The sequence below is a fragment of the Meriones unguiculatus genome, chromosome 5 (genome assembly GCF_030254825.1).
Source record: "Meriones unguiculatus strain TT.TT164.6M chromosome 5, Bangor_MerUng_6.1, whole genome shotgun sequence".
NCBI lineage: Eukaryota > Metazoa > Chordata > Mammalia > Rodentia > Muridae > Meriones > Meriones unguiculatus.
This window is the reverse complement of record NC_083353.1, coordinates 114635177-114648247: the sequence shown is the minus strand read 5'-3', so window position 1 is coordinate 114648247 and position 13071 is coordinate 114635177. Positions and strand designations below refer to the sequence as shown.

At 49.8% G+C, this 13071-nt stretch overlaps 1 protein-coding gene across 1 annotated transcript in view; it reads right to left on the bottom strand.

The window, feature by feature from the left end:
- The window catches only part of Vwf (von Willebrand factor), a 126668-nt gene that overhangs the window by 92360 nt on the left and 21237 nt on the right, over window positions 1-13071 (bottom strand). Inside the window, exons 7-9 of the mRNA XM_021636960.2 lie at window positions 3305-3521; window positions 1708-1830; window positions 718-829 (exon numbers count right to left, since the gene is read on the bottom strand). Coding sequence (XP_021492635.1) covers window positions 718-829; window positions 1708-1830; window positions 3305-3521 — 452 coding nt within the window. The remainder of the gene's footprint in view (window positions 1-717; window positions 830-1707; window positions 1831-3304; window positions 3522-13071) is intronic.

Below are 13071 nucleotides of genomic sequence, written 5' to 3'. Positions count from 1 at the left end.
CCCTTCAGTACAGATCCTCATGTTGTGGTGACACCCCCCCAACCGTAAAATTATTTTCGTTGCTCCTTCATAACTGTAATTTTGTACTGTTATGAATTGCAGTGTGAATATCTGATATGCAGGCTATCTGACGCGCAACCCCCCCCCAAGGGGTCGTGACCCACAAGTTGAGAACCGCTGCACTGGAGGCTGTAGGCAGGGAAAGGGCTGGAGGGGGAACAAGGAGCTGTTTCCCCCAGTGCACAGAGGATAGGTGAGCTGATTAGAGGCCATTTGCAGAGATATTCTTGAAGAGATGCTTGAACTAATCAGAGATAGGTGCCCAGGCTAGGCCCACCCAGGCACCACAGAACATAGACCAAGGAGCCCCGCTAGTGCCACCCAGCAGACAAAGGATTGAAAGAGAAAAGCTGTGTGCTTAATGTTATACAGCCACATTGCCAAAGACAAGCATCATCTACTGAACCGTCATTGGGAAGGAGAGCCGGAGTTGTCAGCTGCATGGAAAAGATGTGTCCCTCTGATTTCCCTCCAGGCGTATCTGCGACGTGATCTTTGCATGCCACCATTGCCTTCAACACCTGCTCTGACACCCCTGCCAACCCCACAGCCCCTCCTCTCAACCCAGGCCAGCTCCTGGTCCACCTGCTGTTGCCCATCCTGCCCCAGCTTCCTGTCTCAGAACCTGTGGGTAGACCCCACTGTGTAGCCCGTTACCAAGTGTTGCAGTCTTGAGAGAGGGAGGTCCCGGGAGGGTACCGCTTCCCAGCATGCACACAAGAACATTCGGAGCTCTGCACACAGAGGCCTTCATCCAGGAGTTCTCCCTCTGGGTTCAAGGGCATCAAGGCAAAGGTCTCAGCACTGTCACCATCATCATCATGTCTCACCTCTCACTTCTAGAACCCCCATGGGCAATCGTAGGCTTAGTGCTTCTTCTGGAAAACTCTAAGAAAGTGCGCTATGACGTTTATCCTTGACATTTATGTAATGTGAGGGAGGGAGATACCAATCTCCATTCTGCAGAAGAAAGAATGGGCCAAAGAGCTTGCTTGGCGTCATCCAGTGGAGAGGCCAATGAGCCTAGGTGGAGGCCTCTTCCGGGAATCTTGAAGGACTTGTGTGATGCCATGTGTGTGAGTGTGCAGGGTTATTCATCTTCAGTCCCTACAGGACTGCACAGAGCCAACGGTTTTGTTCTGCATCATCCAGGAGAGAAGTCATGAGCCTCAGGACTTAGACTCTGCATAACTGAATGCAGCGCGTGACTGTCACGCAGTCTCCTGGATGTAGGCTTTCTCACGTAAAGCCCCTTTCAGCTGAGCGCATGTGGCAAACTCAGGACTTACTTCAGAAGACCCTTCTCCCAGACTGGAGTCCTGAACCCTAACTGAGAAAACAAAACCACAGCTCAAATCGGGCCAGGAGCTCCCTGAACAAAGTCACTGTTAGGGTCAAGACCACCCTTATTTCCCTAGACACAGTGCTTTCTGAACACAGTACAATGGGAAAACATAAATTAAAAATGAAGACTGCTCCAATCCTGTACAAATCCTGTCTCTCTGTACAAAGACTTTAAAAAAGCCAAATAAAAGACCTCTGATTTCAGCCTTGGGGAGGAAAACACAAATGGCCTTCATCTCTCTTCCCAAAGCCAAGGGTGCTGGCAGGACCTCAGGTTTGGAAATGAAGAGGGAAGTTTATTACCAGGGCAGCCACAGCCATCCATACACTGCTGCTGACACACTTCATTGATGGGCAGGCTCTGGCAGGTCCTGGTGCAGGGAGACACACACTCCTTATACTCCATGCCAGCAGGGCATGCTGGGCCTGAAAGACAAGTCAAATAAGACCCCGAGCACAGCCAGCTTGGCCCTCTGGCTGCCCACTCTGTCTAGAGGGTCTCAGGGGCCATCTCCAACCCACCAGCCCATGGTCCCTTTGAACCAGAAAGTCCCTGAAAGAGCATCTTCTGTTTTGCAAGGTCCCAGCTAAGACTCACTGGGGTGCCTGGGCCAGATACCCCTGCCCTCTGGCTATCTATCTGTTCTCTAGTCTCCATCAAGGAGGTTTGGCCATCGTTTGTCTGTCGGTATTCTGCCACTAAAACTTCCTCAGGTTAACACCAAATTCTGGGCTGTAAAGGAATGGCTACCAGGGACCAGCAAGGAACTATCACTTCCTCCTCTGTGAGCTACTCTTCCTCATGAAACTGACTCCAACCAAATGCCACCTCACCCCCGGCTCAGGGCACACTCTCCCCATGCCCACTTTGGCAACCCTCATTTATTTCCCCTGTTTTCCTGAGCTGCCTCTGAGCCTTAATTGCCCAACCATCTCTCTGTTCACCACATGGAGCCCACAGATTCTCTTGGGCAAGGCCTGGCCTCCAATTCCTCCCTCAAGACTATCTATCAGGCATCTCCCCAACCCTGCCTTCAAAGGTCTAAGAAGACAGCCACTCCCTATGCAGAGGAGAAGGCTGCTCTGACCCCACTTTCCCACACCCCCACGGCAGAGATGGCAGGCTTTGATGGCAGAGCTGTTTGCCACACGATGAAACTCAAGCGTGCAGTGTCAATATCAGCCAGGCCCTCTGCCTCCTTCGGTCCACATTATCTGGCTAATTACAGCCAACCAGCTGCCCATCGAGTGGCTTTTGATCAGTGTGGTGAGAGAGAAGGCTTCTGCAAGGTGACCAGAAGTCTCTACTTAATCACGGTGATTTGGAGATAGTGACAATGACTGTGGACCCAGTGAGATTTAGAGATGCCAAATGGGCGGGCGTTGCAAGGCTGGATTGAAGGAACAGTACACACTGTGCCTGGAGGCCGGAAGGGTGGGTTAATAAGAGGGAAGGTTTAATGAAGTCTCTCTGCTCTCTCTGGGGCCACCACGCACACAGCTTAGATAACCTGCTGTTCCTTCTAGCTCAGGAAAACCGTCAAGACAAACACTGGGACTAACTGCCTGCTGAGCTGAAGCACAGACAAGCCAGGGAATGGATTTCTTGAGGGAGTCTTGGGCTACTCAAGAGACGGATGTGGTATGGAACAGAGGTAGGGACAGGGCCATGAAAGGTTTGTTCATCTTCCACATAGTCCATGAGGGAAGGGTCTCCCCTGCAGGCCAGTACTCCCAAGACTAGGTGACAGAGGACAGGAGCCATTCAGGACGGAGAGCTTGGTAGACACTGGTTAATGGCAGTAGTGGGAAGGTACACAGCACAACACGGCTCTAAAACGCCGGCGCCGCAACCCCACACAAACAGCCTGTGCGAGCACGGCACAAAGCAGCAACTTACGACAGGCACTGTGCTCAGTCCAGCCGTACAGCACCATCCCTTCCTGGGTGCAGGTCCGAGCGTACTCAAGGTGAGCGGGACATGCGCACTCCGGCCCCGTGGTGCACGTACACAGGATCTTCTCACAGAGAGCCACGAAAGGCTCGGGGTCCACCAGAGGGTGGCAGCGGGCAAACACCGAGGCGCTCTTCAGTAGCTGGCACTGCTCCCACATGGCCTGCAGGGAAAGAGGCGCCTCAGCATGGCCCAGGGCTGGTCCAGCCTTGGCCATAGGCTCACTGTCCTCTGAGGATGGCGGCACTGAGGGAAACCGAGGTTGGCCTTCCAGTATGCAACAGGTGCTATCTACAGCTGTCAAGAGAGAGGCGAGCGCTGAGCTCTGGCTCGGCTCCTGCACCTTCAGGTCCAGGGATGGAGGCGGTCACTCTTCTGCCCTGATCTGGCTGCCTAGCTTCCCTGGTCTTAATCCTCTTCATTCAAAAATAAATGATCTAGCAGGAGGAGGTTTGTTTTACGCAGTAGAGTTTCCTAGACCTCGCCCCTATAGATTTAAATACAGTAGATGGGGGATGGGGCTTAGGAACACATTTTCTGACGCATTCCCCAGAAGGCCGCTAGAACCAATAGGATCAGTTCCCATCAGCAATAACATAACAGCCTAAGGCTGTTGGTTCGTTAGTATACACATGCCTGCATGTTTTACTTACAAACATCTCTATGGTCTGTGTTTTAATGACTCCAAACACCTGTTGTTGGTTGGTTAGTTGGTTGTTCGGTTGGTTTGGTTTGGTTGTTTTCACTGTCTCTATAGCCCCAAGTTCAGGTTCAACCTCACGCGTAAACTAGTTGCATAAGCTCCAGCTTACTGCCCAGCCCTTCCTCTGTGTGCAATGTGGAGGATGTGAGTCTGAAGTGAGTGGGGAATGGAATCACACATGTCAAAGGTTCATCCCAAGCAATAGTGGCCCATATCATCATCTCTCTCGTGTCCACCAGAGAAGTTTGTCCCTCTGCCTCCACAATGGCAAGCAGGTCTCCAGAAGGACAGGACACTCTTGCCCCTTTCCCAACCCTATCTCCCTGGCTCTATTGGGTTAATTGTCACCATGGCAACACTATCACTTCTCTGGCATCTTGGGTGCTTCCCTGTAAGCAGAGGGGCGCTTTCATTGATTTCTTATTCGGGAAGGCCTTGCTCCTCTCAGACAAGGGAGGCGAGTTGAGGAACAGGGTAGGAGGCTGAGGCCCCAGTCTGATTATTCCATTCTGCAACACTGTTTTCCCATAAAATCACCACGTAAGGAACAGAGTCCTGGCACTTGCTGAGGGCAGTGGAGGGTGTCCATTTGCTCACGTTCCTGCCTACCTGTTTTCCTACCCACAGTTCAGAATTAGAAAAAAAAAAAAAAAACTAAAAATCATAAGACCACAAAAACCTACTGCCGCCCCTAAGACTCTCCGACATGAGCAACTGCTGTGCACCATACAACCAGCTCTTTCACGCACCGTGAGGAGGAGCTAGAAATTTTCCCCACGCAGGCCGCAGAAGTGTCTAAAGAAAGAAGGCTGTAGTTCAGGCATCCTTGCCAGCAGGAGCCCTGGCAAGGCAAGGCCAGCCTGGCCCATCTCCCATTGGCCCAGGTCAGCCCCTTCCCAGATCAAAGGGAAAGTGGGAACAACACTCTAGCATATTTCCTGGGAGGTCCCTGAGGGTGTTAAATGGTTTGTAGAAAGCCCCAGCAAGACGGGTGCTTTCAGCCATCTCACTGCGGATGGGAGTGTGATTTCTGCAGAAGCTGCCGCCTCCCTTCCCACAACAAATCCCTACGGCATGCGCCCGAAATCTAGCTACAGTCTCTCCCTCAACAGAAACAAGAAGTCCGGGCTCTCATCTTCTCCTCCAAGCTTCCTCTGGTCACCCTTGACCCCAACCTGGTCCACAGTCTAGTTGCTAGGCAGGACTTTCAACATCGGCCCAGCGCCTCCAGCAGGATCTGCTCGGACCCCACGGCAATACCCAGGGACATGTTTAACTCACAGTCTTAGCCACTCTCAGGCTTCTCTGTTCTACGTCAGGCAGCCCAGCCAGGGCAAGCCAAGTCCTGAGATGATGTAGAATGAAGTCCAAGGTGGTTTCCATACCTGTGCTCCCAGATTCACAGCAGACACTGTTACATAGATAATGCGAGAATAACCACAGCACACGCATTGGGTGTGTGGCCTCTGAGTCCCTAGCACCATCTCTGCTGAATAAAAAAAAAAAAAAAATGCAAACTATGTCCCACCCCAATTTAAAGAGAAACATTCCAGCTCAGTAGGAAAGCAGGGAGGTCAGGCCCTCCATGATCTGACCACAGCGGTTCTCTTATCCTATCCCTAGCCCTGCCTAACCCAGGCATTACTGAAGCCTTTTTGAAAACGCCCTGCTGTTTTCTTCCACTGGCACGTCCACTATGCCCAGGCACGTGTTTAGCACAACGAATGCAAAAGAAAACACATGGGGTAGATTCTGGCAACCACAAAGCCTAAGGGGAAGCCTATCCCCTCCACCTATCTGCATTTCCTCTCTTCAGATCTCCCTGTCTCCGCACAGAAGGCCCCCTTTCCAGGAAGGCTTTCCCCACAGTTGCTCTTCTCTCACAACCCTTTAGGGACACCACTCTTAAACTGCAATTACCGGTTTCCGTGCCCTTCTCCCTGGTTTCCCTACACAATTTCCAAAGACAGGAGCCACGCTCTTAGAGTGCAAATGCTGGGCCGATCATAGCAGAAATGAATACATGTACAAGTCCCCTCCAGTGTCCCGGGTGTTCCACTGGCCTATTTACTTGCAGACTGAAGGCTTCGTCCCTACTTGGGGTCACCTTCTGGGCGGTACTGCCTATCGTAGCTGGAAGAAACCTGCAGCTGAGGCGCCAGAGAAAGCCAGGCAAAGTCAGAGCTGGGTCTGGCTGCTGAGTAAGGACTTAAGGGAAAGCCCAGAGGCTGTAGAGCACTCTTTGATCCCAGCACTCAGGAGGCAGAAGCAGGCGGATCTCTGAGTTCAAGGCCAACCTGGTCTACAGCTTAAGTTCCAGGACAACCAGGGCTACATGGAGATAACCCTGTCTCGGAAAAACAAACAAGCAAACAAAAAGGGCAAGAGGGGACACGTGCTAGCTAAAACTCTGTCCCCAGCCTGGAAAACTACTAGAAGGTGGTAGAGCCCTTAGCTGGTGGGGCTTAGTGGGAGCAAGTTAGGTCATTTTTGTGCCTACAAAGGGGAGATGGCAACCCAAGCCCCTTACTCTTGCTTTGCTTCCTGGCCACCATGAAGCAAACATCCTCCATAGCCACACACTCTCACTGTGATGCACTGTACTTTTACCGGCCCACGCTCATGGGACCATATGACTGTGGACCTATGAAACCATGAACAAAGATAAATGTCCCACTTGCCAAATTGATTTCCTTGGGTATTGTGTTACAGCACTGGAAAGCTGACTAAGACACTGAGGAATCTCTCTGTGTACCTCGCCTTCCTGTGGGCATGTGTGGGATCAAGAAAACTGGTGAACCCTATGAGCAGGCCAGGAGAGCCAAGCTGGAGGTCTGAGCCCGTCATTTCTGGCTTATGTCGACCCTCCCAGCTCAAGGCTGCTGACCTAGAGAAGTCCAGCCGGAAAGATCCACACAGCTTCCCTGCCCAGCTCTGATTCAACAGGTTAATACAAAATACAAACCCTGTCCCTCTTTACAGTCGAGACCCTCTTCTAACCCACATAAATAAAGTTGTCTCAAAACCTCTGCATCTTTCACAAATTGGACCTTCAGAGATACTGGCAGAAGCCTTCAAGGACACAATATTTCCTTCAAAGGAGAGAAATATTCTCATCCTTTCAGATTTGGGCTAAAAGTAGATAAGGTTAAAAAAAAATGTTTAAGGTCATGACCCACACGCATAGACACCACTTTCTCTCTTTCCCTCTCTCCCCTCATTCTCTGTGTGTGTGTCACACACATAAATAATAATAATAATAACAACAACAAGAGGGGCTGGAGAAATGGCTCCACAGTTATGAACACTTACTGCTCTTACAGAGGACCTGAGATCAGTTCCCAGCACCCACATGGCCACTTACAACCACCTGTAATTCCAAGCACAGAGGATTCAATGCTCTCTCTAGCCCTCTAAGGTTGCTCCATACACACAGTGTACATAAACACACGTATTAAATATAAATAATTAAGAAAACACACACATACATAGCTATTTTTTAAATAACACAGTAATGTTTAAATAAAATTAAGTAGACAAGAGGATATGAACAGGCCTTAACTAACTGGAATGCATTTTATATGAGAGACCTGGGCATCAAAGTTTGGAAGACAGCACAGTAAATGCAGGGGTTCTACAAGCATGGATGAGCTACAACGCCAACTCCATCACTTGCAAAGCATGTGACCTCAAGAAATCTATCTCATTTGTCCACACATCCATTTCCTAAGCTGTAGGAAAAGAGTGGGCAAATCCCAGTGTCTTCCCGTCCTTCTTAGTTATGACTCTCAACTTTCAGCCTCCACTGGGGTGCAGCTACTAGGGATGAAGATGGTCTGTTCTGCCTGTCTGCTGCCACAGGGGCAGCCACAGCTGCTCTCGGCTGTGCCCTGGAGGACAGAAGTAGGAAGGTACCCTGTACTGTCCAGGAAAGGGGGACCTCCTTTCTTGTTCCTTTTCATTCCATTGCCAGCATGAGACCATGGTGCCTGAAGCTTGAGATGGCCTCTTGGACCATGAGCTCCAAGTTCCATCTTGAAAGCAACAGGGAAATGAGACAGAACACAGGGCTCTGGCCTGGCCCTGAACATCCTGCCTGAGCTGCACATGAGAGAGAAATACACTGACTGCAGGCCATTGCTGCCTTAAATTTAGTCTTGTCACTCATGGATGGGTGTACCTCAGAAACTTGCTTCAAAACAAGCGCCCATGCTGAGACGACTAGCAAGTGCTCTCCCCTATTATCGCTCGCCCGCTGTCTGCAGAGGCTTCGTGTTGGCTCTCTGCTAAACCATTCTGGCAGGGACACAAAACAAAGGTCAGCTAATTTGCACTTCCAGCATCTCCTGGCTCCAGTGCCCGGCACCAGCTACTTCTGTCTTGTTTCATCTCCTGTCGGTGGTGCCAGAAGCTGGCAGAGAAGTGCAGCTCCAGCTCCATCAACCCATGACTTCATCCTCCTGCTCAGGAGTACAGACCCAATTGTGGCCTATCTTAATCCTATTTCCAGTTCATCAGAGGAGACCAGGCCTCTTCCCTGGGGACGTCAGGCCCCATCCAAGGGAAGGGAGTGAAAGCAAGAGTATCTCCCCGGGGGTGGGGGGAGGTGGGGGAAGGTACAGGCAAAGCCAGGAGGAAAAGCAAGAGGCAGAGGTCCACAGCTATGCTGTTGTTTCTTCTCAAACAGCTGACGAAGGAGAAGCGGGGAGAGGGGTGGGGTGAGGAGCATGAGCATTCCTAGGCCTGAAGTAAATAAAGAAAGGAGGACAAATGTATAAAGTGCAAGTTGTTTGCGGGGGGGGGGGGGGGGGGCTGATAGTTCCAGCTCCAGAGTGGTCGTGAGGCTGCCCCCTGGAGGAGGTGTGGAGGCACCCAGAGTCCAAAGCAGTAGGTCTAAGAATTCACTCAGGGCAGAGCATAGTTTCTTTCCCATTGGTCAACCAGCAGGGATGAATGGGATGAAAGAGGTAACTGATCCTATTTATAACTTCTGTTCTCCTGAGATTCTCATCTACATTCCAAGCTTCTGACTCGTGGTCAAGATTCAGATCTTGAGCCTGATTCACACCAGTCCATCAAACAATTAATGTTTGAGGAGGTTCCTTTTCTCTAGGGTGGGATGCTCCTGATAAGCAGGATGGCTAGCTTAACCTAGTAGGGATGCCCTCGAAGGCCTCCCTAGGCCCTTTCTCACTCTGCCCTGGCCTCTTGGGAGCATAGGAGCAGTTCTTCAGGATCAGAGCAAGACTGTGAGCTGGAAGAAGAATCAGGCGCTGTCAGTGTAAGAAACATAACTCTAACCTCAGAGGGGATAAAATAAATTTTTTTTAAAAAAAGTTTATTCTGAAACCAAATGTAAATGATCACAGCCCAGGAATACAGGTTCAAATTACTTCAAATTTCACGTTCCAATGTGGTAACAGTTTCACCAAATGGTTATTATAGTAACAGAACAAAGAAAGCCATAGTTTAAGGCACTTTTCGAATCTATTGGTGCAAACATTAGGTAGGTGGATTAAAGCAAGTGAGGACATGTCTGCCATAGGCCTCAGATGTGCTTAGCCTTTCGGTTGGTGGAAGCTACTGATCTGCTAAATGAATACATTTCAAAGGGTTTTATCTGTCAATCACAGATTCAATAGCTGGGCAAGAAATGGCTACTTAGGGACTTGAAGACAGCCCAAAATAAAGTGCAGTCGGGCTCTGAACCTCTAACATTCCAACCTCCCTGTGATCACTGAAGTTCTAATCAGCCAATCAGCCTTGCAGAAGAGACATTGGGAGGTATGGCTTCCCTCCAGGACTTTTATTCACAGTATTACTCCCTGTTCTGCAGTTCGGAGCCTACCCAAACTCTTGAATAAACAGCAGCCCAGTCTAAACTAGTCTGCACATCCTTCTCACAGCAAGAAAAACCACCAGCTCTGTGCCAGGAGTCATCCGTCAAACAATTTGTCACCTATGGACCCAACAGCACTATTGTTCTCCTTCATAATGGGTTGATTTTGCTTGTGTATCTGGTCCTTGAGTCTCTGCCTTGTACAGTTTTGGCAATGCCCAAGCTATACAAAACGTCTCAGCGAGTGGGTACTGATGGGTACTATCTTACTCCTTTCCCATTCTGGTCCTCACTGGGAAGAGGACAAAGGAAAGAAAACACGTGAGAAATACATTAATCCTTCAGTAGCCAGACAGAACTGCTAGGACCCTCCTTTCATATCAGAATCTACGACTGCTCAACTCTCTCATGTGTGGACCGCCACACCCACACACATGTTCAGTTTGCTTTAATGCTGTCTAAGTAACTTATACTGCTAATTAAAATCTAAATGCTGGGAAATAGTCTTCATAGCATATTGTTTAAGGAATAAGAAGGAAAGACCCCTGTGTTCAGAACAGATATGATTTTTCTGCAGTTGGTTGAATCTACAGACAGGGAGCGGTGAACACAGGATGGTTGTATTTTGTTAGACTTTGGGGCTTCCTGTGATAGGGAGAGATTGATGCTAGGACTTCATCCAGCCCTCCTAAGGGTTTTCCCAAAAGGCAAAGTTCCAGCCAGCCCAAAGGAAATCATTGAAAACTCACAGCAGCTGCTGAAGCTCTGCAATTAGACTGGACCACCATGGGCCATGGCCCCGGCCGTCACAGTCACCACAGCCACTTATCTCTTCTCCTGAGCTGCTCCTGGGTGGACAAACATGATATAAAGGAAAGGGTTCTCCTATCTGGGTGTTCAGGAGAGGGGATCGCTTAGAGGGGGACACTGAGAGGCAGAGAAGGAAAGGAACCCAAATGAGGGTATGAAGAAGAGAGTGAGCCCAAGACTCCTTCCTGGTCCTGCACACTCCCTGTCTAAGTCTTAGTCCCTTCCTTAGCCTTTTGGTGACTCAGGAAAGACTTGAGAAAGATCTCGTGTTGCCAAGTGGAAATGTATGTGTAGGCTTGTGTTCAAACCCCAACAATCAGACCCAGGGAGTGAGCACCCTGTAAAACCATCTCATGGTGCTATCACTTAGCAACTAACCTACACTTGGATCCTTGGTTTCTGTGGGCCAGACACTCTTACAGCTCCCTCTGGACTGGAGCTGGAGAGATGGCTCAGCAGTTAAGAGTGCTGGCTGCTCTTCCAAAGAACCCAGATTCAATTTCTCCATTCAGTACCCACAGGATGGCTCACAACCATCTGTGATTCAAGTTCTAGGCGATTCGTCAACCCTGATGGCCTCCTTAGGCACCAGGCATGCAAGTAGTATAACAGCATACATGCAGGCAAAACAGCCATACAGATCAAATAAAAATTAAAAAATAAATAACAATTCATTACCTTTGAATTCCAGCCAAGCAAAAGAACAGCTGTTCCCCATTGCCAAGAGCCTATTCCAGATCAAACCCCTTGATAAAATTACCCTCCCACACACACCTGCCAGCTCCCCATCCGGCTCAACTGAGTAGATATAGCAAAAAGTGACAGTACACCCTTTGCAAACAAATAGTCATGTGACAAGGACGTGAAGAACAAATTGCTTTGTCCCCCACAGGATGGACACTTTGTCTGCTTCTCTGGGCTGTTGAGGAGACCCATTATGTCCATTCAGAGCCAACAACAGTTTTACAAATATTAGCCCAGAAGACAGGTGATTTCCTGAGGGCAAGAGAAGAAACAGGTGAACGTTCTAGGGGATGGAAGGTGGTAAAAAGGCAAGACATAAACGGTACAAAAAATAATGTCGTGTGTTCCCGTAATAATCGCCAAATTCCAAGGTGAAGGGAAAGCAGAACGTCTAGTGCTGTTGGGGAGTAGACTGAGGCACGACGGGGTGGGAGCTCAACACAACGGCCCAGAGCAACTGGACCGGAAGTATCCTGCAACTCCAGTATTCTGGGATGTTGAAGGACTCACGGAGCTCCAATTTCAAACGAGCATAAGATGAAAGGTGTGGTCTTCCAGGAAGCTGGGGGGTGGGGCTGGCTAGAGCTGAGCTCCACGGGATGGCCAGAAAGACCCTAGCAAGGCAATTCCAAGGCCTTGACTCTTAAAAACAAGGTCAGATCCTGCCCATCTGGCTGTTGTTCGCAGAGAACCTTTATGCAGAGGGTAAAGGAGTGAACACATATCTCATGGACTCCTAACACCGATCAAAAGACATCTTCAGATGCTGCTGCCCCATGCTGCTGCCCCTGGACTATCCCCCTGCTGTAGGCCAAGTAAAAACTAGCAACAAGCATACTGCTCACCATGAAGACCAGCTCCTAGGAATTATATGGAGAGATCTCTTGATGTCAAGCACAGAACTGTCCTCACACTCTTGACGGCAGTAGCCAAGGCAGGACCCGGTCTTGTCACACTGGGGATGTTACCTGAGGGTGGTGGTGATGGCTTTGGTGACCGGATCTTCCAGGACAGGCCAAGCCACCAAGCTCAGGGCTGCGGGCTAAACTGTGTCTTGTGCCAACATGTCAAATGGCTAACACTTACAGAGTGGGCACTGTCTGTCATATTCTGTGATGTGCAGTGACCCTACTCACTCTGGCGGGTTTCCATCAGGTGACAGGAGATCGTCTCGGGAAAGTGCACCTCCCACCCCTTTTCATACCAGCGTGGCCACTCTGTGGGCTATCAGCAGCCTCATGGGGCTTTGGGCTTCAAACTGCGGGCAAGACACAGGGCCAAGGCTACCATTCCCTTGTGAAGTTCCGCCCTTCCCTTCTACTCCCCGGACGGAATTGTACAGAAGGAGAAAGGCTAACGAAGGATCTTTCTACAACGTGCGCTGTGCGGTAGCTATGAGCAAAGGAGCGTCACTTAATCTGAGCATTTACCGCTTGGGCTCCAGACTCATCTGAAATCAAAACAAAACTTGCAGACTTGAACACAATCCAACAAGCTATTATCAGTCCCAGCAGAGAGGGGCAGTAGGCCTGTTGGTACAACAGGCAAACGTTCCTCCCCAAGGTGTGAGTAATATGGCCAGGCTTCTGGAAGAGCTACCAAATTCAGCAGAGAAGC